The following is a 24886-nucleotide window of genomic DNA, read 5'->3' as shown; positions in this document are numbered from 1 at the left end:
TACTTCAATGTGTTCTGCTCTTATGACCCTGATTCCTCAGCGTCGGATCAGAATTCCTCGAGCGCTTAACTATGTTGAGGAGATCATTCCAAAGTTTTTAGACGAAGGTTTCGAATGAGCCCAGGAACATTTTCATCTCTTTTAACAATTTTCTTAGAATTTAAAGAGAAAACAATTATACCAATGGAAAAACAGTTATTAATTTTCATACGCTATTTGACAACACAAATGACAATCCAAGCTATTGCTGACCAATTCGGAGTATGTGAATATACAGTCTTTGATATTGTAAAGCGCCTCGCAAACATTGTTTGCCGTGAACTTCTGCAGCAATGCATAAAATGGCCAGATGGTGAAAAAGTTTCCAACATTGTTAAAGGGTTTAAAGATTTAAAAAATTTCCCTGCTGTAATTGGTGCCATTGACGGTAGTCACATACCTATAAAAACTCCAAATCATTGTCCAGAAAACTACATTAATCGAAAGTCATTTCCGTCTGTCATTCTTCAGGCCGTGTGTGATTCAAAAATGCATTTATTAGATGTTAACTGTGGTTGGCCGGGATCTGTGCATGACTCCCGAGTTTTTAAAAATTCAGAATTGTACCAAAGGATTCAGAAAGACCCAGAGGGGATGTTTCCCAACAATACACACCTTTTGGGGGACTCTGCTTATGGTCTTGAAATGTGGATGATGACTCCCTACAGGGACCGTGGAAACCTAACACAAAGTCAGTATCAGTACAACTATATTCACAGCAGTACTAGGATGGTAATTGAACGCACTTTTGGGGCCATAAAAGGAAGATTTCGCCGCTTAAAATTTGTAGACATTCAGGACATTGAAAAAATTGTAAAAGTAGTGATCAGTTGCTGTGTATTGCACGAATTTTGTCTACAGCATGACGATGATTGTGTAGAGTATATAGAGGAGGGAGGAGAGGATGAAGTCAACAACTTTGTGCAAATTTTATGTGTAAATAATGCTGCAGGAGAAAAGAGGGATAGTATTGCAAGAATGTTATAATATTTTTCCTGTTCATATACAACGTAGGCACCTTGTTATGAACAGAAAAACATATCTAAATTACACATGCATGAGAAACTGAAACTCCTTTCTTAATAAAGAATCCAAAAAAAGTTTATTTGTTCATTGTTAATCTTACTTAAAATGAAGTATTTATATTAATGCATCAAATATTCATCAATGATCAAATTCTGAATTTTTTTTTTTCAACACAGTGGAAAGATAAAAACTCAGGTATATTAAATTTTATTGTAACACAAAAATAAATCAAAGACAGAGGATACCTTCCTCAAAATAATGCGGTCTTGAAGCTAGTGCTCCCCTTCTATTATACTCAAGGGCTTATATAAATAATTTTACAAAACATTCTGATACATGTATACTGTATACATCATGATTTATGAATGGATGACTACTAGTAATCACATTGTAATAATTTAAAACAATTGGATTATCATAGGTCCACACAGGTAAATGTACTTTAGATTTCCATTATTCAAACCAACTTTACAGTATGTTTAATAATTTACCTTACAATACATGTTAACTATTTTTCTAATGATTCTAAAACTAATAACCAAATTAACCAAAACTCATTTTTGAAGAGAAAACTTTTAATATTTTGATTTCTGACCACTATTATGAACAAATTCAAATTATTTATCTATTCTCTAAAGCCTTATAAAATACATGCATCAAACAGTGGAATTAAAGGCCAAAGAATTATTTCTCCTTGAAGAACAAAACAATTTTCAAATATTTAAAACTTTTTAAAAATAGTCTCCATACTTTTCATTTTCAAATTTAAGAAAAAAGCTTTATTTATGATAATCATCTGGGTTCTACAGAAGATAATAAATATTTAAATCAAAAGAAAGTCAACAGTGACAACAGCCAAGACCAGACAAACTTGATACTAAAAACTTACTTAAGTCTTTACTTAATATACCACAATAGGAACTTTCATCAACAATGAAATAATCTTATCTGATAATAACAAGGCATGAAAAATTGACTAATGGTCGTATCAGATTCTCCTGTCAACTACAAACCAGTCCGCTAACTTGCCAGAAATTACCATTAAGTAATCTTTCTTACACTAAAAGATAACATAATAGTTACTACTGTTACTATTTTTTCATGGCTTCAACCAACTGAGCCATTATTTCAAGTTTTTTTTCTTCATTTTCCATTTTCTTCTGATGTTGTTCCTTCAGTGTCTTCATCATCTCCTTGTGTTCTTTTCTCATGTCATCCAAGATTTCTACTATTTCACTTGCCTGCTTACTCTTCTTTCTTTTGGGGGTCACATCACAGTCACTTGAAGTTGACTCTGCCTTTGATTCTTCGTTATCGGTTTCATCCTCCTTGCGTGTTCCTAGAGTGAATACGGGTTTAACATTCGGTTTATACCCATAACAGTCTTCTAGTTCTTTATAAAATGGACATTCTTTCCGTTCATTGCCTGATTTTGAGTTGTGATCAACGCAATCTCTATATGCTTTTGTAAGATTTTTCCATTTCTGTTCACATTGATTCACTGTGAAAGAGAAACCCCTGTTGTGCATTTCAGAACAAATTATCTTCCAAACTTCCTTCTTTTTCATAGAGGGTTTTGTGAATTTGGCAGAATGCATGGTGTGTAATTCTATTAGATGACTGGTTGCAACTTTAGACCATGATGAAATATTGCTGGTACTTGATGAATTATTGCTGGTTCTTGATGAATTATTGCTGGTACTATTGCTGGTACTTGATGAATTATTGCTGGTACTTGATGAATTATTGCTGGTACTTGGTATATCAGACCATAATGAATTATTGCTGGTACTTGGTACATCTGTTTTACTTTCATCTGCAAATAATTTGGAAAAAAATCATGACTGGTATATTATGTACATATTCTGTTCAAAGCATATTAAGTAGTATTCAAGCATGGGGATAGCAAATATTATCAGGGGCTTGACATAAATGGGTAAATATACAATGTACAAACTCAGCATTTTATGATGTTTCACTTTGAATTAAAAATATAGATATATTATATAATTAGAGACATAAATTTTTTACCAGTTGTTTCAGTGCTTTCATTGGCCTCAGAGTATCTTGAAGATTTGCAGCATATAACTTCGTCGAATCTACACCAATCAGTAAGGAGATTGACCACCCATGGTTTTGTATTTCGTACAAATTCTTTTCCAAAAACAGACAAATTTTCGTTAACTTTTGGGTAAATTGGTTTGGTTTTGTTGAAAACCATAACTGCCTTATCATCATTCCCTTGGTCTTTCTCTCTAAAGTTATTGGCTTCAGTTTCATTTTCAAACACATATGTGTTAAGAAATTCTTCTGAAATTAACGTATGATATTTTTTTGACACCAACTCTTTCACTTGAACTACATTGTTGTTGGTAGAGCCTATGAAAAAGGTATATAATAATAGTAAAGCAAATATAAATGATACTGCTCAAATCAATGAATCTTTGTGAGAAATGTTCAGAAATTTAACATTAAAAACTAAAATTCTCTGTCAGTAAATGAAAATTGTCAACGTAAAGATATATTTGTTGACAGACCATATCACTATAAGTATATATTACTGTTCATCAGTTATACTGTAACTAGAATTTCCTCTATCCCATACAAATGCTGGTTTTTTTGGATTTTATAACTGAAAGATGTTTTATTAACAAGAAAATCCTTTTGTTACATTCAAATCAAATAAATGCAGAATCAATTATCTTACAAAAATGTTTTTCAAACTCCGGAATTACTTCCGTTTCAAAAGAGCAGACAGCACATTTCAGCAATATTGCAGACGCTGTCGCCATGCTGGAAAAGCTTCCCGCTATTTCGTAAACCGAATAAACCACCATCGGAGGTGGTTTGGTTGGTTCAAGGAACTGGTTTCGGTTACAGCAAAAACAAATGGAAAACCGGTTCTGGGTTGAAACTAGTTTAAAACCAGTTTGAGGAACAAATGAACGGTTAACCAAACTGGTTCGAAACTAAAACCAGTTTTTGAGAAACAAATTCGCCCTTAGAAAATGGCAGTTAGGGGACTGGTCGTAGAAAAATTTGGATCTCCAGAGCAAGACGACGAAGCTACGGAAAATATCGACAGAAGCAATTTAGGTATGTATACTTTTTTATATTAGAACAAAAATGAGATTTTGCAAACTTGCAGTTAGGAGAAACGACTTGATGAATAACAGCTGATCTGACAGATTGTGCAATCGGTACACGGTTGTAACGGATTACTTGACGCGGCAGGTGTGTTTAAGAAAGCAGCCCTAGGCAGACTTTTCCCCGAACATGACGGAACTAGTTTAAGTAAAAAGAATGCAATCTATTCACAGTTTCCGACTGATAACACTGTATTGTGAGCACTTTTATAATGTTGGTATATATTACAAACAGGTGCTGATAATGCAGGCAAGCTGTATTGAAAATACTAACAGGATGTTGTAATTATAATATAAAATTTGTACAATTAACATGATCAAAGTAAAGTAAAACATGCTTATAGCGAACACATTTATAATGAATTGAGGCATATAGCAAAGTGATTTTCATTCCCCTTGACTTTAAAATATATTGAACACTTAACATGCTTAAAACAGATATAATGAATTACGCTTATAACTAAGCAAAACTGTTCGTCCCTGGTACTTTGTTATAACCGTGTTTTACTGTATTTTCAAATTGCCAAGAAATTATTATAATAATGAAGTGAATGTTGAGTTATCCACGAGAGACATGAGATAATGAAAGCCACCTGGAGTGCCGTCCTAATACAGTTTACATACTTGTCTGGTTAACACTAGACTCCATTCAGATCGGTATGGATTACACAAAGGAAAATACTTCCTAGTAAAACCTAGACTAGAGCATCGTTACACTGTGTATAATTTACAGATGATTTAAATGTGCATCATTGAGGTCAATTGCCAACTTTTTAATTTTTATTTGGCTATTGCATGTATTGTTTTTAAAAATAAAAATAAATGAATGGCTTATATATCAACACTTACACAAGATATAAGTCCGATGAGTTTCAGGTTCATGCCTTCTTTTTTTCTTAAGCTGAGGAAGGGTAAAAGTAAGCCATTGAGGGCCAGGAAAAGAATCTTGTACTTATGTTATGTTCCAAGAGAAGAAAGGGAAGTTCAACATAAAAGTAGATCTTTGTAAACACATGAAATTAGAAACCCTGACATTTTTAATTGCAAGTTGTGCATTTTTACGGAGTATCTATGATTTTTGATGGCACAATCTATGTGAATAAATTTGTTCATATCAATATCTGTCTCTGTGTGGTAAAAAAAAAAATGAAAATACATGTGTTTTGAATTTTGCTGATATGAATAATCTTCTAAAATAAGAATAAAATATATGGCTTAGGGCCAGTCAGTATTGGAGCTGGGCAAGTACTTTGTCTTGGGTCATTTTGTCCTAGGTCTCAATGTCTAGAACAGTTTGTGGTTCTGATTTAAGTGATTCTTGCATCAATCACTGGCGTTCTGTACTTTCTCGATTCATTATTATTTTCAGTGAATGGGGAAACCCTTTTAAAAAGAGAGGTAATTCATTGACTTATTTGATGCATGTATAACCTCCAGGATACCAACTACACATATATAAACACTGTGTATCCTTTTTTATTTTGTTTTTAGTATAACGGTTTTTTCACAAATCATAATATCTTTTATAATATCTTTTATGATATTAAAAAATAAATTAAGTCTTTTTAACATGATTGATTAAAATAAAAGACATTGCTCAAAACACATGAATTTAAACATTATAGGTGAAAGTTTTGTTGGGGGGGGGGTGGGGAGGATAAAAAATTAATTGCGTTTAAAGATCTTTGTTAGCCGCATTTTGTGTTACTTACCTAAAGTATCGGAGTATTTACTTTATTTAAGAGAACAAAAGAATTCATGCATCACCATGATCACAAACTCAAAATGAACTGCAAGGGCTGGTTTACCAGTTTACTTTTGCACTAATATTTCAGTTTTATATTTGTGAATGTGTCAATGTGTGAAACTATACACATTGTACGTACAACAGTCGAGGTCAGCCAGTGTCTAGCTCATATGGTATTTCAGCTTCTAGAGTTTATTGGACCGGGTTTCAAATCCTGGTCTGATTTGTCACATATTTTCTCCCTTCCTGTTACTCAGTTATATTGTTCTTTAAACAGAAAGCTTATTTCTGACTTGTATGAATCATAATTTGTTTTTTATACACCCATTTTCAGATTTTCTGTTTCCACGAAGTGGTCATCGAGTCGTGGTAGACGACAGTAACCTTTATGTACTGGGAGGCTATAACCCAAAGTTCCTGAATGTTCCAAACACAGAGGATACCTACTACCCACTGTTCAAAGAGGTAAAATTTGGGTGAAAAATCTGGATTTCAGACAGTAGCTATCATGCAGCTGTTTTTCATAGTTAATTTGTATCAGTTTATCAATTTATTTTTTTTAAATTGTTGCATCCAGAAGAAGAAATTGTATTTTCTTTCGTCTAATTCTGCATATTTTTTGTATAATATATATTGTATCAGTGACATTATTCACAAAGCAAAATAGAGATGCACTGAAAATTGACCCAATTTTCTAAAAGCCAAGATCACAAATATAGACAGCTCACATTTTGCCAAATACTCACTGTTTATGCATTCTTTGTTGTTTAAGTTTTATTGATATCATACGACAGTTATGGAAGTTTAACTTTGCAAGACGGGAATGGACAAAACTAGAAACTGATGGTAACATGCCGATAGAGCTGGCATCACATGCAGGTAGGTATTATGTTTAAATATGAAGGTTTTTCTTTTACTTTTCCTAAGGCATTGTCATCAACATGCCAATTACATGTAAACTGTTGTAAAAGAAATTTTGAGCTCGTGTGATTTCCTTGTTCTTTTTGGGTCTGTCCTTCAATATCGTTTATACAAATGTCGCTGTTATTCAGAGGCAACAGCTGTTTCTTTTACAGGTTTCCTTGTACATCTGAAGTATAAACACTTAATATATCTGACAGTGTGATGAATGAGGTTTTTTTTTCACTTCAGTCCTGAGGTCTGGGAGGAACCTTTTGTGTTTTGGAGGGACCGGGGTTCCTTTTGGTTCTAACAGCAGTAATCAGCTGAACATTTGTAACCTGGACACACTGAAGTGGAGACATATGAAGTGTGCAGGAGAATCTCCACAGAAAAAATACGGTCATGTGAGTATATCACACAGAAAAAAATAGTCATGTGAGTATCACACAGAAAAAATACAGTCATGTGAGTAACACACAGAAAAAATACGGTCTTGTTAGTATCGCACAGAAAAAGTATGGTTATGTGAGTATCACACAGAAAAAATACGGTCATGTGAGTATCACACAGAAAAATTTGTTATGTGAGTATCGCACAGAAAAAATACAGTCATATGAGTATCACACAGAAAAAGTATGGCCATGTGAGTATCACACAGAAAAAATACGGTCATGTGAGTATCACACAGAAAAAATACAGTCATGTGAGTATCACACAGAAAAATATGGTCATGTGAGTATCACACAGAAAATATGGTCATGTGAGTATCAAAAAGAAAAATAATGGTCATGTGAGTATCACACAGAAAAATAATGGTCATGTGAATATAAGGCAATTATCTAGATATATTGTGGAGACTGTAGTTTAATGTTTATCACTTTAAAATCTTCAGAATGTCCATGTGTCACTCAGATGTCAGAAATCTACATGTATATTTTATATCAGGTGAAGATTGGTTAATAGTCTTCACTCCTTTATACAGTGGATATGCATCACCGGATAAATTTCTTTGTCAATTTCCTATCCCACACTTTGTATTCTTATGCTGTGTAATGTCATGTTGGCAAATAGAAAATCAACAAGGAATGCCTGACTACTCAATCAGATTAATTTAAAAAAATAAATGATGCTTATAAAATATGTTTTGAATTCTCAGATTTTATACCTCTTTTCCTGACATTATTTATTCATTTTCAAAGATAAGTTCCTTACAGTGTTTACTTCAGTGTTATATACATGTACTACAGTGAAAACAGTAAATTACATGCGCACATTTATAAACGTACAGTATAATGTTAAATATCTCATATTCAATCAACAGACTCTCTCAACATGCTCAAAGATCAGCAAGCAAATGTACAGTATAAATGTTAAATCTCTCATATTCAATCAACAGACACTGACAAAGATCGGCAAGCACATGTACGTGTGTGGTGGGACGTCAGGGTACACGTATGACCTTCACATTCACAGACTTGACCTTCAGTCACTGACCTGGGAGGAGTTACCTGCCCAGTCAGACTTTGTTCCAGAGAGCAGGTAACTGTACAGAAAATAAAAACTTTCAGACACTATTATTGGTAAAATTTGAATATGGTAACTTATTCACTGCCATTTAAAACAAAACTGAATTTTGCCAATTAGAGACCATGAAATTGTTTTAAATAAGTGATAAATGAATTTTTAAGGAAGTTTAAAGGGGACCTACTTGTGTTTTATTTCAGGTATCGACATGAGGTGGCTAGCCATGACAATCGTCTGTATGTGTTTGGTGGTGGAACAGCCTCATCCACTTTTGGATTTGAATACGTAAGAATAATTTGTCCACTTTTGGATTTGAATGCATAAGATTTCAAATGATCTGTCCACTTTTAGATTTGAATACGACCACTTTTGGATTTAAATTTGAAAGAATGATTTGTCCATTTTTGGATTTGAATAAATAAGAAAGTGAAATTGGAAAAGCTGAAAATTCACTCTAATGGTCACAGTTGCAGCACCCTCCTCAGTACCAGATGTCCCTGTACATGTATATCTGTGAAGGCATCATCCTTGTTATCTTATGTCTGTTTTTTCCGTAGGTTCCAGTAACCTTCTGTCTGTTTTACTGTAGGTTCCAGCGTTCCACATTCCAACCTGTAAATGGGAGAACATCAAGTCCATTCCAGATCCCAAACATGGTAATCTTATACATGTAATTCTTCCAAGTTTGCCAAAAAAAGTATGTAATTATCTTATATTCAAAGAAATGTATATTGTTTCTTCTTTATTCGAGTTCAGTTTTGTTACATTTGGAAAAATCTGTTTAAAACATTTGTACTTTGAGATAAATTATCACTGGTCTGTAGTTATACTAATATTGGAATTTTCACAAAATAACAATGATGTTTATAGAAATTTGATAGGGGTGGCATTGAAAGTAGAATTTGTTGACAATATATAGATTTACAATAAGAAATGTTTATTTTAATTTTCCTCACAGGTTTTCCTCCTCTTAGGAAATGTCACAGTTGTGTAAAATTCAAACAAGGTAAGAACTAACCATTCATCAAAAGAAATTAGATTTGTTTTTAATGACGTAAAAAAGTGAATTTTCTTTAGTTGGAAATTTTTTGTGATTTGATAATTCAGATTTTTAGCTCTACCGGTCAGAGACCAGAAGAGCTTATGCGATAGTAAGGTGTCCGTTGTCTGTCCGTCTAACTGTCTAGCTGTCTGTTCATCTGTAAACAATTTTTCAAAACGCTACTCCTCCTACAGTTTTGGTCTGATTTCAATGTAACTTGGCACACAAGTAGACTACACTAAGATACATAATTCTCTATATCAGTTTTTGATTTTGATGAACGGTGTTGCCATGGTTACTAAAAATAGAAGTTTCTTAAATATTTTCAAACACTACTCCTCCTACACTTTTTGTCTGATTTCAGTATAATGTGGCATACAAGTAGACTACACTTAGATACATAATTGTCTTATATTGTTTTTTGATTTTGTTGAACGATGTTGCTATGGTTACTTAAATTGAAATTTCTGTAAAATTGTTTTAAAAGGCTACTCCTCCTACATGTAAGACAATTGCAATTATGACATAATAATCACAAGAGTTATCAACAGGTATAATTGAATTTATTACCGTGTAGTGAAACAACAATAAAAGAGTACTTTGCGTTGTGTTTTAAAATATCAATAAGATCTTAAATTGTCAAAAAGTTCTTGAATTAAACTTGTGAAAAAGATTCGCGCAATTTAACAAATAAAAAAAATAATCTGATCAAAGTTCTTTAACATCAAACAAATGCATTTCACTTTAAAATGTTCATAGAGTAAAATAGAGTTAGCAAACGTCCAAGCCAATCAAATATTTAATAAAGTCCAGTAATCCTGTGGAGACGTAAGTTGGGTTTCCCTCACAGACAGAAAAGTTCTTGGTAGTTGTTTATACGGAGAGCGTCGGGGGAACACACAAAATTCACTGTGCGGTAACATTTATACTACTGACATCAAACTCCAATGCCTTAGAAAGACCTTGTCCTATTGGTGATGACCAAGTCTCGTATTGCCCACGTTAATCTCGTATCCAAGGACGCTCCATCACAGTATGTCCGGTTGACCTCAATGGACTCCAGTGGTCCCGCCTTTTGTCCTACTTAGGTTTCCTCGGTGACCATAAACTGTCGAAGTGACCACCAGATGTACTAGTCTCAGGATATTTATTTGGAGTGACCAGCAATAATTAATAGAGATGACCAGCTTGCACTTGATAACTGCTCTGATCTACCATATCTAGGAGACTGAAAGTCTAACAAATACCCATAAATACACAAAAATAGAAATAAGTGATCTGTAATATAAATTACTGCGTTGAAACAAGGTTTACGGTTGGTCCGCTCTAACTGACCATCAATAATAAACAAAATGTTTACGAGTAAACAAGGTCACTGACCAAGGTTGTGTTCTAGTTCTTATGTGCTTAGATTTCTCTCATAACATAGATCACTTTAAGCAATGTAGAATTAATAATTGCTAAATAAGAAATCATTTATATAGAAATCATTTATATTTTTATATTTTCTTAATCAAAATAGATTGTGTAATATTATATAATGATGTAGATGACTGTGTTACATACAGTTTTAGATTGCAATAAATCTTGTCACAAAAAGAGACTACACCAAGGATCATTTTTCTATTTACTGCTGTTGCATCAAGTCCAAGTGCTACTTTTATCTTCCTTTATAAGTACAACCAGTAGAGCTACAGTCTCGTCAGAGACTTCTGGTTTATGTTTACGATTATTTGTAATTTCTTTTGATCCATAAAACCTATTAAACATTTTATATAGCTGTGAATTGGAATATTTTACTGGAATGTCAGACATCTCGGCCCAACGACACCTCGGCCCAACGACATCTCGGCCCATTGACACCTCGGCCCCGACGGCTCGGCCCAAGATTTTAGACATCTCGGCTCACATAAAAGACACCTCGACACAAACAAAAATGTATAATTTTGAATATATTTATTCAATATATTCTGAAGTATTTTATTATGATAGGGACTATACAAGGATTATGCGACGGATTATATTGTTATATACCCATGAAGCGAGAAAGAAAATGAATGATCTTCCGAGAGTAAATTGACGGTAATTAAAAAAAGATAATCCATTTCAAAGTGCTAATCATTAAACAAACAAGAAGACGCGGCGCATCCTTTAGAGTCATATGGGGTGGTGACAATGAGGAGTTAATTACGAGCAGGATTAAAGCTCCAGATAAGCACTGCCTTCAGATTTATCTGGTCTGTGTACCCCCGTCAATCAAGTGAACTTAGGTCCATCATTGGGTGCTTGATATTTTTGATAGAAATACATTTGTCAACAACTAATACAGATTTCGTTTTAAATTTTTTTAATCATATTTTAAATTTATAAATGCATGTATAGGGATTAGTTTAATGAAATATAAAAAAAAAAATTGAAAACCAGTTAGTTTTTTTAAAGACCCTCAGAAAATTTTTAAGTGAAAATAAATGTTAGATTATATGCAATTTTTAACATATCCTAACCAAAAAAAAAGAATTCTTAACATCATGAAATGAATAAAGTTGCATTGTAATAAGCAACAAAATGAATAAATAAGTAGACCTCTTACCTCCCACTCAATAGATACTCACTGATATCTATGCTGTCATTCGTTCAAAAATTCTGAAATTATCAACTCCTATTTACATATCGTCATTATACATACATACATTTATACTACCATAGTGAATACAGATAATAATTCTGAAAATAAATAAAAAATCCTTGGGCCGAGGTGTCTTCAGTATGGGCCGAGGTGTCAGTAATTTTGGGCCGACCTGTCAGGGCCTAGGTGTCAAACGTGACGGGCCGAGGTGTCGTTGGGCCGAAGTGTCCGTCTACCTTTTACTGTTATATTTTTTGCAACTTTGACATAATTGCAAAATTAATTCTCCCAAGAATTGGACAGTCACAAAATATATATTCAAATGCATTTCTAGATTCTGTTTTATTGTATTTAATGTGTTTAATATAGGACACAGTATTTCTTTAGATGTTACATCTTGATTTTATTTTACTAGATGTGTACATCTGTGGTGGATTTGACAAACAGACAATATTTATTCAGATATATTTACATTTGCCGGTGTTTTTCCTTAAGTGATACTAACAAAATTGACATTCAATTTTTGACGACATGAAGTTGGTCACACAATCAGACTTTCTTGCATACAAAAAGCAGACTGCACAAGACATTTGGAATGTCTAGACTGTGACGTCACATGACACCATACATGTATATTAGTTGCATTTCCATAACAGAGTCTAGAAAATAAATGTAAGAAATAAAATATCATTTTTAGAGTTTCATTGGGATATGACATGGAGTTGGTATGTGATCAAATCTAAATTGGGCGTTACAGGATTTGATCACATGACCAACTTCATGTCATATCCCAATGAAACTCTAAAAATGATATCTTGTAACACTGGTTTTTATTTTGCTAGACGTGTACATATGTGGTGGATTTGACACACATACAATATTTGGAGACATTTGGAAGTTCTCCCTACAGACGTACACATGGACAAAGTTACCCTCATCTCTACAAGTTCCTGTGTACTTCCACTCAGCTGACATTACTCAGGTAACATGGTAACAATGCCTCATTTATAAAACTGTTCTGTATAAAGTTACTTGTACACTTACAATGCAGAGATTCATTTACATGTAAGTACACTCACAGAACTGTAAATCATATATAGTGGTCCATTTATTATGTATGGACTCATTTAGAGAAAGTTTGATTCACGATGTATAGGTCCATTTGAGTTTAGGGGTTCCATTTACAGTGTGTAAGTTTTTGTAAATTTAAGCAACTGTAAGAATTTGTGTACATTATCATCATAAAAATGAAGATCCACTACACTGTGTTTCTTGTGTAATCACTGACGAAAAGATTTTTAAATATTTTTTAATGTTCATTTCTTTACACTGAACTATGAAAGCAGTGTTCCTAAAATCTGACCTCGACTGCTTCCTCCATGAAAACAGGTACATGTGTACTTATAAAGACAGACAATTACTGATTGAACATAAACATAGGAGTATATGCACTTTATTTGGTGAATTTAAACTTAAAGTGAATTCCTTAAGCAACTTACTGCTGATTCAGAGAACCTGAGGGACAGACAACCTTAAATATTACAATATGATAAATTATATGATAAAAGAACTTCTAAGGTGTTTGCTTTTTTACTCAAAAGATAATGTTCTGTTATCTTAAAGGGGCTTGGACACAGATTTAAAGTTAATATTTTCTAAAATTTTCAGTCTCGTATTATGCCTTTTATGTTGCTAGAGCATTTCACACTGAAATATTTTAAAAGTGTGTTTAGAAACTTCTTTTATCTTAAAACTATTTAAAACTATCTAAAATTATTTTAAAATTTTGGGATGCATTTAAATGACACATCTCCTTGCACTTTCACAAGTAAATTTTATTCTTAATGTTTAAGAAAATTTGTTGTGTATTAATCAAAAATGTTAAAATTATAATCCAGAAAATTCAGAGTAGATATGTGAGAAAGCAAAACCATCTCATCAGTATTGTCAGTCCGTGCTCAGTGATGTGTGCAGAGTAAACAAATTGAACACACCTGGTTAAATGTAAACATTAACAATGACAGAGTCTGTGTCTTGTTGACAGACAAAGGTGTTCATGTAATGTTATGAAGAATGTCATTGTCATTGAATTTTAAGAGGTTTTGTGTAAGTTCAATTTGGTTAATGTTTGAAATAAAAAGTAGAAATTTAAAATTGTAAACAAAATGGCAATGCAACTGTGTCCAGGCCCCTTTAAAAATGGCTAAAAATTAGGGATGTCAAATCGGTCAATTTTTGATAATCGGTTACTCGGATGTTTTTCCGATCGAGTACCCGGGTACTCGGTAGAAATAAAAATGCAAGTGTGTTAATTTTCTTGAACCCCATATTAAGCTCTGTTAAACCCCAAAGTTGATTTTATCACGTTTATAAATGTATATAAACAATCGAATCCAAGGGAAATGGTTTTATGGTACTAAATTAATTTATAGAATAGACACAAAAGAATTAATACATCAAAAATTACAAATGGTTTACAGTTCTTGTTTAGGATCTATTTCATCAACGCAAAAGGAGGACAATCTGTTGCACAGGTTTGTGGTGATTAGACTAGCGAAATAGAAGGAACGGACGTTGTTGGGATCGCTAGTCTAATATTATTCCATATGTTGGTTGTTTCCCCCATATACACTAAACTTACTACGGAAACTGACTTTCAACATTTTTTTTAATCTTTAGTTATTTCTAAATACTTCTTCAATTTTGAAGTGGGTAGCGACATTTCTATGCATGTCCGATTTCGCTACCGTATATTAATTAAATAATTTAAAAATGATTTGAAGACCATTCATTAAAGTCATCCAAAAATTAAGGACCACAATAGGTGAGAACAGTTGTGTACCAGGTGATTGTCACTACTGCATATACACAGCCACAGGCTATAACGGGTGTTTCACAGGTGTAGATGATGACACCCTAACTACCGTATGCATATTTAAGTTATTTTTTGATATTAAGTTTTTGATAAAAATATGTACTTTGAAATAAGAAAAAATACACTTCCGAGTAACCGAGTACATTTTTTGTATTCGATACTCGGACGTTCGATCAAGTACCCGGTTAACCGGGTACTCGTTGACATCTCTAATAAAAATACATTGTTTTTACATGAGACAGATATATCTTGTGGTGTATACATGTTTAAGGTTTCCAAAATAAAATAATGAAAGACCTTGACTATCTATGTTGATACTAAGAGGTGTTTGTCCACTTTTATGATTGTGATATTTTATACCTGTAAATGAAGTTTGTAAATGATCCATATTGAAGATAGAAAATACCTGTAGCTTTATGTTAATCTTTAATGCTTATATTTTAAAACTGAACTTTTCAGGAGGGCTGTATGTATGTGTTTGGGGGTGTGTCCAAAATAGACAAAGTCCGAACCAATTGTTTACAGAGGATCTGGCTGACTACGCCGAGTCTTCAGGAAATCTGCTGGGAGAAGATTGTGTCGTGTCTGGACTCGGACAGTCTGAATAGGACTTCATTTCTCTCCTCACATCTTCCTCTGCATTTTGTAGAGAGGTTGTCCTGACACACAGTTTATCTTCATCCATGATACCCTCCATAAATCCATTGTCTTGATACATGATTATAATGTGTTTATAATGTGTACAACTTTTCACCACACATGATGTGTACTGCTTCGTTTCTCTGAGGAGGAATGACTCAAAACTGCCAATACCACATCCATTCAAAACCTCATCAACCACATTGTTTTCCCCGTGTTTTTTTTTTAGTAAGATTTTTCTTCTTTAAGAAAACCCAGTGTCATGGTGTCAGAATGTAGTAAGAATTTTAGATGCTGAAACCAATATCTTTTCATTGCTGTTTAACTTGTGTGGGTTTTTTTTTTAAATCATATTTTGTTTTTTATTTTATTTTTTGTGGCATTATTTTTGAGCATTTTAATTTTTATGGATGTTTGTTGTAAGCAGTAAAATGACATGGGAAACTTAATTACAGGTAGTGTACATTGTATGTGTATAATATGAGCATATGTTAGGTTTGTTGGTTTATTTGTTTGTTTGTTTTTGTTTATTTTATAAGGAAAGATAAGGAAATGTTATTGTTGAAGCTTGAAGATCAATGAGATTGACTGTTCTGGTGACAAATTGTTCAGTAACGACATCAGGTGACTTTTTAAAAAAAAAATGAAGTTTGGTTTTGCTGAGTGAAGATTATTTAGGTTCCTGGTCCAATGGGACTCAGATTTTGAATGTAGAGTAGATTTTGTCAGTTCTAATGTTTTAGTTTTAATATTTAAGTTAGATCACTAGTTAACAATTACAGTACATGTAAGTGTCGAAATGAAATCCACTGGGAAGCATAATAAGGTTATAATCCATGCTCAGTTTCTACACAGTATTCTCCAGGGTTGATCAGAAAGTCGTACGTTTTGTTAATTCATCGTGTAATGTGTTAGGTACTGTTACATCGGTAGAGTCATTAACTTCAAGGATTAACACTAGTCAGCTGTTGATCGTACAGGAATAGAGACCTTGTTTAGCCAGAATGTTCAGACTTTTAGTCTCCTTATGGGAGTGCTTGTTTTGTATCTTCTGAAGAAAAAAAAGTCATTTTGCAAAGATATAAGATATACTTTTTCCCTTCAGTTCAGTCTCTACATTAAAGTGTGCCATGATTGTAATTTGATCAGATTAATAAGAAAAGGCTATGGAGAAGACATTATTACTCAAAATGGTGGAGGTACCCATATGTCTAATAAATTAATAAATATAGAATTTGACTTAGCTTGAAGTATTTACAGTGTGTGTCACATTTCAGTAATCAAATGATTAATAGAGGAATGTCTGTTTTATGAATTGGTGCATTTATGTTGACATACATTAGAAGTATATAGATTTTGTATCATTCTATTATTCTTACTAGTCAGTCTTTAATGTAGTTTTCCAGTCCATGATATTACTTATGTACTTGGTAGACAAGTTGTAGATGTGATTCCTGGATTGTTTTTATTATTAGTGTATTCCTATTAGAACTTTTACCTCACGTGGTGACACATTCACCCCGGTTTCTGGAGAAAGTTATTGCCTGCTTGTAGTACATTTAGTAGTGTTTTATATACTGACTCTGCCTTTTTTGTATTCGTTGATTTTAATGCATCTATTTGTTTCGATATTCTTCAAATAAGTCCATGCATTGAATTCTTTAAGTACAATGTCTAGTGGGGACAGACGTGGATAATTTTCACAGAAACAGAGGTGATTTTGATGTAGATTTAGTGATTGTTTAATTTTACTCGAGTTGTTTTGTTTTGTGACACAACTAAGAGCCAGTACTTCATCCCAAAACATTTTTTCATGAATTTTTTTTCATCATGTTGAAGTGGTTGAACAGATTTCATTATTGTGTGAATGAATGTTTGCTGTGATCTTTTTTAAAAAAATTCTTTTTCTAACACAGTGACATACAGTCAGCTGTCAAAAGACTTTGAGAGAAATCCGAGAGTTTGAGATACCAGTGTTGAAATTTGAATTCATAATACGGTTGGATTGACTTTATTATATGCCTTTGGTGTTGCAGGCATTGAGGGTTAGTTCTATTGTATACAGTTCAGCTCTTTAAAGTGAAACAGCTGAAACACTGGCCCATAGGCCAGAATGCTAACCCGAGTTACATTTTCTTTACTGATAAAAAGAATATCCTATTTACTGTAAGCTGATTTTTTATTGAACAGTAATTACGTTTTACATGAAAAAGGAGTTTTGAAATTGAAAAGAAATTATTTTGTGTGTCTGTATTCACAAGCTTTCATGTAAATACATGTAGATCTCTTGTTATAAAAAAAAATAGTTTTGAAGTTATAAACACAATAACAACTGAATTTTAACATTATTCCACCCAGTGTGAGAGTTACCTGAGAGATTTCAGTTTGAAACATAAATACTGACAATGAATTCCTAGATAGCAAGTTCTTCTGACATTTTCATTAGTTGTACACTCTGAACTGTATATTGTAATATATTTACATTTCCAATGTCTTTGTCCGAGATAAAATTACAAATTGTCAAAATACTTTATTTCTACATAAATCTACTGGGTCATCGATAGGCGCGGTTAAAAAAAATCACAAGCGGGGCGGGACAAATAGAGACAGAAGCGGGGCTATTAGCATGGGAATTTGCAGAATCAGGAGCATGTAAATATAAGGAATAACTGTCAGATTTTTTTGATTCATGACGATGATCAATCGATTGGCTTGCGTGATAATTTTATGCATAAATGCCTTCGGCGTTTATGCAAATTATCACGCAAGCCACTCGATTGATCACATCATGAATCCAAAAAATTAGACAGTTATTCCTTAAATATTCCCTTATTTTTGACAGAGAACTACATGTATGGTACAGGTGTGTATGTTTCCTTCTAAAACAGTGCTGTGATATATTTGTGTGCATGTGTCTTCCTACCAAGTTTTATGCAAATCCATGAAGCAACTTGTTTCTTATTGCACTTATAACTATACTGTACCTTTTAAGATTTTTTTCTTCTTCATGATAGCTTAATTATAATGAAATCAGTTAAGTTTTTAGATATTATTACCTGGGTATACATGTACAGTATTTTCATTGTTTTAAAAAATTCTCTTTAAGGTATTATTTTATTGACACCTTTTAGATTTTAAGTTTAAAGATGTTTAAATATTTTTTGACTGATTAAACTTCATTGCCCAGAGAAAGATATCGTTCTTATACAAAGAATTTCTCATTCAGGGGCATTTATTCCCAACCCAAAGACTCCATTCTGCAGACATGAGTATTGTATTAAGGCAATATTATGAATATGATCAATGATGTTGAAGTAGATTTGGACTGCACATTTTAACTAGAAAAACTTAGTAATAATAAGAATTACTATAATTATAGAAAACCAATAGGACAGGGCTTTCTAAATTTAGAAAAAACTTTTGTATCAAATTAAAGTTTCTTGTTAATAATCTTGTTTGATTGTTTATTCTTTGACTTGGTACAGTGGATTTACAAGTTGATGTGTCTTCCAAATACCTAAGTTCACTAAGATGTCAATGATAAGGTTGTTGAGGATCGAGTTGTCACTAGATGCTCTTTAATTTGGATTTGTTTCGTAAAGTATGGTATAACCTTGAATTTTCATTCACGACATATTACAAATTAAGTATTCTTTAAGCACTAAGCAAATAGCTTTTTGACTTCATTCCAAAAAATACCTGTATGTGCTACCTGATGGATATAATGGCAGATCCAATACCTGATCATAACATCTTAAATATGCAGCTGGAAATCCATAGCTTACAGTATTACTGCCATGATAATCCAAAAATTAAACAGACACATAGTCTTGGAATTTAAAACAGAGAAAGTACTGTTTTATAATTTTTATAATAATGGAAGTGAATGTAGTAGAACTTATAGCACCCCTATCTCATGCAGAGAGGTTATACTTACCGATCTTATAGTAGAAATGCAGGAATTCTTTGAAAATCTTCTATGCTTCTGTGTATTTAGCAGACAAACTTCTTGTTCATCGTTATGATGAGCCTGGGAGTGCTTCTTCCAAATTTGTGAAATTCATGGCCCCTGAGCCAGGGCCTCTAGAGATAGGGAGGGCAAACATGATAATGTAAGGAAATTTTCCCACTTTTAGAGAAGCTATTCCCCTTTGTTATTCATCTATGATAATTAATCATTGTAAATAATCTTATCGATAGGTAGATTTATAAACAGAATTATACAAGAATTCTTAATATATAATGCAAAACTATTTTTTAGTTTCTGATACTAGTCAGATAGACTTAAAAGTGTCACACACAAACCTCACACACACACGTATAGGGAGAGGTGCCGAGTTTACCATGTGAATTCTGTGTTTGGTGAAAGTAAGAGACTGTACGAGATTGTACATGTAGATAGCAGTGACATGAAAGGAAAGTTCAATTATGAGTTGTTGATTACCAGATTAACTATTATGTTATCCCTGATCATCCTTTATCTCTCTCTCTCTCTCTCTTTTTTTATGAGTTTCAGTTTATTTTACATTATTATTACTTACTATTCCATCGATTCTGTCGGGGGGGGGGGGGGGCACAGCCATACATTTTCAGTTGACAGTTAAGGGGACACTACCAAAAATTTACGTTTTTGTTGAAGGGGCACAACCCTGGTTCCTACGGCCATGCACTATATGGGAAATCATCCCTAAGTTAAATGTGGCATTGATTTAATAAGAAATCAAAATTAGAAAAAAGACAATCGTTAAGGGTTCTGAAGAATGCTGTTCTTTTTGGTTTATAGAGTCCCCGAAGACAGAATCCATTCATCCAAGCTTTATATCAAAAGGACAGAAGATGACTGACTGAAACTTGAGCGTAATGCTCAGACGAGGTAAATATAACTACAGTTGAACTATATGGAACTTTTATCTCTCGAATACCATGTATATGTCAAAGTAGGGTGTACCAACTACCTTGTCTTTATGTATTTTAACTCCGATATATCGAATTCTTGGATATCTTTTTTTCTCTGTCCAATACAGTACGAGATAACGAGATCTGGCCGTGTAAAGATATTCTGGAAGCCTAAGTTTTTATGACGTAAGCTGAATTATCCCTCCCCCCCCCCCCCTCATTCTTAGTTAGACAGGAAAATTTCATTAGGAGAGAAAAAAATCTGTGGAATAATTTCAGGCGCAGATGCAGGAATTTTTTCCAGGGGGGGGGGGGTGTTCCATCCCAGTCAATAAAAAATTTCCTACCCAGAAATTTCTTGACAAGCAAAAAGACAACCCCCCCCCCCCCTAAAATCCACTTCCTAGACGTGAAAAAACATATTTCGTAGTGATGATGGTGGGGTCCACGTTTTCTTTTTTTTTTTTTGGGGGGGGGGGGTCCAAAGTCATTTTTTTAATTTTCTTCAGTATATATTTTTAATACCTCTGCCAATTCCCGGGGGGGGGGGTCCGGACGGACCCCCCGACCCCCTCTTGATCCGCGCATGGATTTATACCGTTTCCAGGAATATTTTTATTTTATTTATTTATTGGTAAATTAAAAATTGCGCCATAAAATTGGGGGTACTGTAAAGTACGAAAAGAAAAAGAAACGGAAATGAAAAGTATTTACCGTGGCAGATGTAAACATAAAGGGGAATGGTTTTTATCGACAAATATCTATATTATCATCAGCACTCAAAACAGTGTTTGGGGGTCGGAATCAAATTAGAAAATGGGGTTGTTGTTAACTTTGCTAGGTAATGTACTTTCTGTGAAATTTAAAAAGAGGGAGAGGCTGAATTGCTAATATTCCAGGAAGGGAGGAGAGGGGTAGTCCCCCTTCATTCGCTAGTCTAAAATGTTCATAGTAATAAAACTACCCTCTTCCCCTTCAGGGCCCTTGTTTTTTAATTTAAAAAAATATATTAAACATTAGAAAAATCCGTCATAAAATTAAATAATAAGTAATGAAGCGGCCCTTTGTTTGAGCTTCAGTCTGTAGTATCGTTTTGACTAGATTAATTTGCTTCCCTATCATTCTTGACAAACCAAAAGCAATGCAGATCCAGGCTCTTTTCTATGGATAGCAAAAAAAATCATTACAATGGCGAGGGGAGGGAGTGGGAGGCAGCATAAAATAGTGCCAAATCCAGGGTTCTGATTTTACTCGGTTCAGTTTATAACTGTATCTAATTTAATTACACCTAAAATAAGGTATATGTCAAAGTCAAAAGCAAATAAGTGGACTTTATTTTAAATTCTTAGGAATCTATAGTACTGTAAAATGATCCTACTTTGTTTTAATTATATCCAAATATCAAATATATTTGTGCCATGGACAATGAACTTTTTCGCGTCGTCACCGAAAGGAGGGATTCAATTTTTATTTTATTTATTAATTTTTGCCAAAGGTCAATTAGGTGAAAAATAGATCCTTTGATCCGCTTACCCACGATTGTTACGATCTGTGTAGCGATCGTAGGTGAGTGGATCAAAGAACCTAATTTAAAAAAAACAAACCATGTATCATAGAAGTAAGCCCCCCCCCCCCAATTTGAAATTAATATCATAATAAGTTTAGTACTAATAAAATAATTAAAATAATTTTTTTTTTCAAACCGTTCTTCTATTCTTTTTCTTTCCTTCTTGTAGTTTACAGTTACCTGAAATGTTTGGTGATGCTGGTTCAATGATGTTTTTTTTTTCTACAAATAACATCTGTCAGACTGTTTATATACTTTATTCAGAGTTGCAATTGATACAATAATGAAGGTTTATAAATCTTTCATTGAATTGATTATATAAATTTATATTTATTTTTTATTTTATCATATTTAACCAATATTTTATACATAATTATTTCTCTATCTGAAGTTACAAATCCTGATCTGGAACATGAAATGAAAATTATTTGATGTGTGTTTAAATGTTTAATTCATGTAATTAACTTAGGATACACATATTTCACAAGGAGAAAATGTTTGGTGTTTATTTCATGTATTGTATGACTTTCACTTCCTTTGAATCTAACAGTCCTACCCACAACCTCCCCTCACTGTCCACACTCAGTCCAATAGGATGCTTTAGTCCACAATTATCCACACATCTCAGGAACTGTCCATTCTGATCTATGATGTGTAGACAGTCATTTAAATAATCAGCCACAATGATGTGACCCATGGAGTCTGTCACTATTTGTACAGGACCAAATGATTCCTTTCCCCCTGGAGGTTTATTGTATCTGAATCTGACTTTTCCTGTCCTGTCCACCACTACCATGGTGTCAGCATTACCATCAGAGGCCACTATGTCTCCATTGTTGTTCTCCACCACAAACAGTGAATATTCTCCTCCTTGATAGATTGGATCACCATGTTCATCTTTATCTATTTCCTGTGTCACTCTCTGTCCCTGATAACGGACTATTTTATAATGACTATCATCAGCAGTACCCATACTAACTAGGATGTCCCCTGACCTGGTACAACACAGTCCCTCTGGATACCAGCCCCTTGGTGTGGTGATCAGTGTCTCTGTCTTCCCATCTCTGACAATGTTCACAGTTCTATTGACACCATCACTGTATATCAGTTCTCCCTGTCTGGTCGCTGTAATGTCATTAGGGAATTGATTACATGTACTGGTAACAGTGTCTTGTACAGCTCCATGTATGTCCACACAGGTTATCATTTTGTCTGTTCCACTAATCCAAGCTTTATCTGATCCTACACAGGCCACTTTACATAAGTGTTTAACATTTGTTGGAAAGTTTGCAATCACTTTAGCTTCTTTTAATAATTCCTTAACAGATAAAAAGGAGACTTCATCTGTCAGACTGGATAGTGATGTCTGTGTCAGTGTAGCCTTGTATTCTCCAAATTCTATATTGAATTCTCTCCCTTGGACTGTGTTTGTTTGAATGGAGGGCAATGGTAAATCAGGTATTTGTGGAATGATTCTGTATTCCTTCAGTTTAGATTGGTAGCTGTTGACATCAGACACTTTGTTGGACTTCAGAATTTTCTTGTTTTCTTGACAAGTTTGGCTCATACTGGAATTCTGACTTCTGAGTTGGGACTGACATGATTTTAGAGTTGTAATATGATGATCTCTGAGTGACTGGATAAGGGATTCCATTTTGTTAAAGATGTTGTCCACCTCTAGGTGCCATTGATTTCTATGATCATTGGTCCGTTTCTGTAAATCTGCATAATGGGCCATGGATTCAGAAATTTTGTTTTCAGTGGCTTTTTCCTGTGCCGTGTTATTTGAAATAATGGTCTAAATTTCTTCAGTTTCTTGTTTGATTTTTTCTCTCTTTGTAGCTATGATATCTGTCATGTCCACAATGTCATGACCTTTATGTTGACCAGTGAGACATTTGATGCAGACCGGTACATCACACTGTTGACAGTGGACCTCACATCTCTGGTGGGAATGAGATGTACACTGAGGAAACACAAGCTGTACTGTACGCTTTCTGAAAGGAACAATGTCATGCTTCATGGACTTGAGGCTCTTGACATGTTTGTTGATGCATTCTTCACACAGACCGACTTGGCAGCTGTTACAGAATTGCTGGACAGGTTTTACACAAAGGTCGCAGGTTATGAGTTCTTGTGCCTGGGTGGTGGCAGTGGCCATTCCTATTTCTACAGTGAGGCCATGACTGAAAAAAAAAGAATACTTAGTATATTTTTGAAAATCTTATATCAATTAAAACAAAAGTTGGTATTCTGTTTTATATGACATATGATGCAGCCAATCAGAATACTAATTAAAGGTCATATGAAACGATTCTTAACACTAGGATTTTACTTTTTAAACATAAAGACTGGTATGAAAGAATGTCAAATCACGTTTAATAAAAAAATTTTGCCTTTGCTTAACTGAAAAATGAAGGCCTAAACGTGTACACTTGATAAATTTGTTACCCGCTTATCGCTCTTGATTTTGTGTTTTTATGACGTCACAAAGACCCACTGATGTAAATAACGCATTAGATCTAGTGTAATTTTACCGTAATTTATTGAGTTAATTTTAGTCATTTTTGTGAGTATAAATGTGATTATGTATTCAGATGAGCTATCTGATTCTAAAGTACAGTTTACTCTATTTGAACTAATCGTTTATTAGACACAGCAACTGAAAACGAGAGCTTTTAATCGTAGGATGATCCTGATGAATACCCCTTAGAAATTAAGATATTTCTCCTCCAACTATGACTACTTATTTTAAATTAATACTTTAGAAACAATTTAAAACTTCTGTTTGATACGTATATGATATATATTTTTTCCATTCCCAGTAAAATTGTATAATTAACAACAAAAACAGCG

General features: G+C 33.5%; 3 protein-coding genes and 1 pseudogene across 3 annotated transcripts; 2 read left to right on the top strand and 2 right to left on the bottom strand.

Moving 5' to 3' along the window:
- The first annotated feature begins 228 nt into the window (after positions 1–228).
- On the top strand, positions 229–1026 carry LOC133191579 (putative nuclease HARBI1). Its single transcript, XM_061327326.1, has one exon. It carries the CDS (start codon positions 229–231, stop codon positions 1024–1026), a length of 798 nt encoding a protein of 265 aa, XP_061183310.1.
- Positions 1027–2156: 1130 nt separating this feature from the next.
- LOC133191578 (uncharacterized) lies at positions 2157–2663 on the bottom strand. The gene has a single exon (XM_061327324.1). It carries the CDS (start codon positions 2661–2663, stop codon positions 2157–2159), a length of 507 nt encoding a protein of 168 aa, XP_061183308.1.
- Positions 2664–4071: 1408 nt separating this feature from the next.
- On the top strand, positions 4072–19017 carry LOC133191031 (kelch domain-containing protein 10-like). Its single transcript, XM_061326690.1, has 10 exons — positions 4072–4161; positions 6293–6423; positions 6753–6837; positions 7111–7265; positions 8258–8400; positions 8586–8670; positions 8975–9041; positions 9344–9391; positions 12896–13035; positions 15388–19017. Exons 1-10 carry the CDS (start codon positions 4074–4076, stop codon positions 15589–15591), a joined length of 1146 nt encoding a protein of 381 aa, XP_061182674.1. The 5' UTR covers positions 4072–4073; the 3' UTR covers positions 15592–19017.
- Positions 19018–22482: 3465 nt separating this feature from the next.
- On the bottom strand, positions 22483–24201 carry LOC133191030 (uncharacterized; annotated as a pseudogene).
- Positions 24202–24886: the final 685 nt, after the last annotated feature.

This window comes from Saccostrea echinata, unplaced genomic scaffold, assembly GCF_033153115.1.
Source record: "Saccostrea echinata isolate AGI-Se365-2 ecotype Australia unplaced genomic scaffold, CSIRO_AGI_Sech_v1 ptg000023l, whole genome shotgun sequence".
NCBI lineage: Eukaryota > Metazoa > Mollusca > Bivalvia > Ostreida > Ostreidae > Saccostrea > Saccostrea echinata.
The sequence above is the reverse complement of the archived record's forward strand: the minus strand, read 5'-3'. Positions and strand labels throughout refer to the sequence as shown.

What these genes read in the sequence shown, in the direction of transcription:
- LOC133191579 (XM_061327326.1), top strand. Translation starts at nt 229, where the DNA reads ATGACAATCCAAGCTATTGCTGACCAATTCGGAGTATGTGAATATACA.
- LOC133191578 (XM_061327324.1), bottom strand. Translation starts at nt 2,663, where the DNA reads ATGCATTCTGCCAAATTCACAAAACCCTCTATGAAAAAGAAGGAAGTT.
- LOC133191031 (XM_061326690.1), top strand. Translation starts at nt 4,074, where the DNA reads ATGGCAGTTAGGGGACTGGTCGTAGAAAAATTTGGATCTCCAGAGCAA. An exon ending in ACTACCCACTGTTCAAAGAG is followed by an intron (nt 6,424 to 6,752) that starts GTAAAATTTGGG and finishes ATCATACGACAG; the next exon opens with TTATGGAAGTTTAACTTTGC. An exon ending in GACTTTGTTCCAGAGAGCAG is followed by an intron (nt 8,401 to 8,585) that starts GTAACTGTACAG and finishes GTTTTATTTCAG; the next exon opens with GTATCGACATGAGGTGGCTA.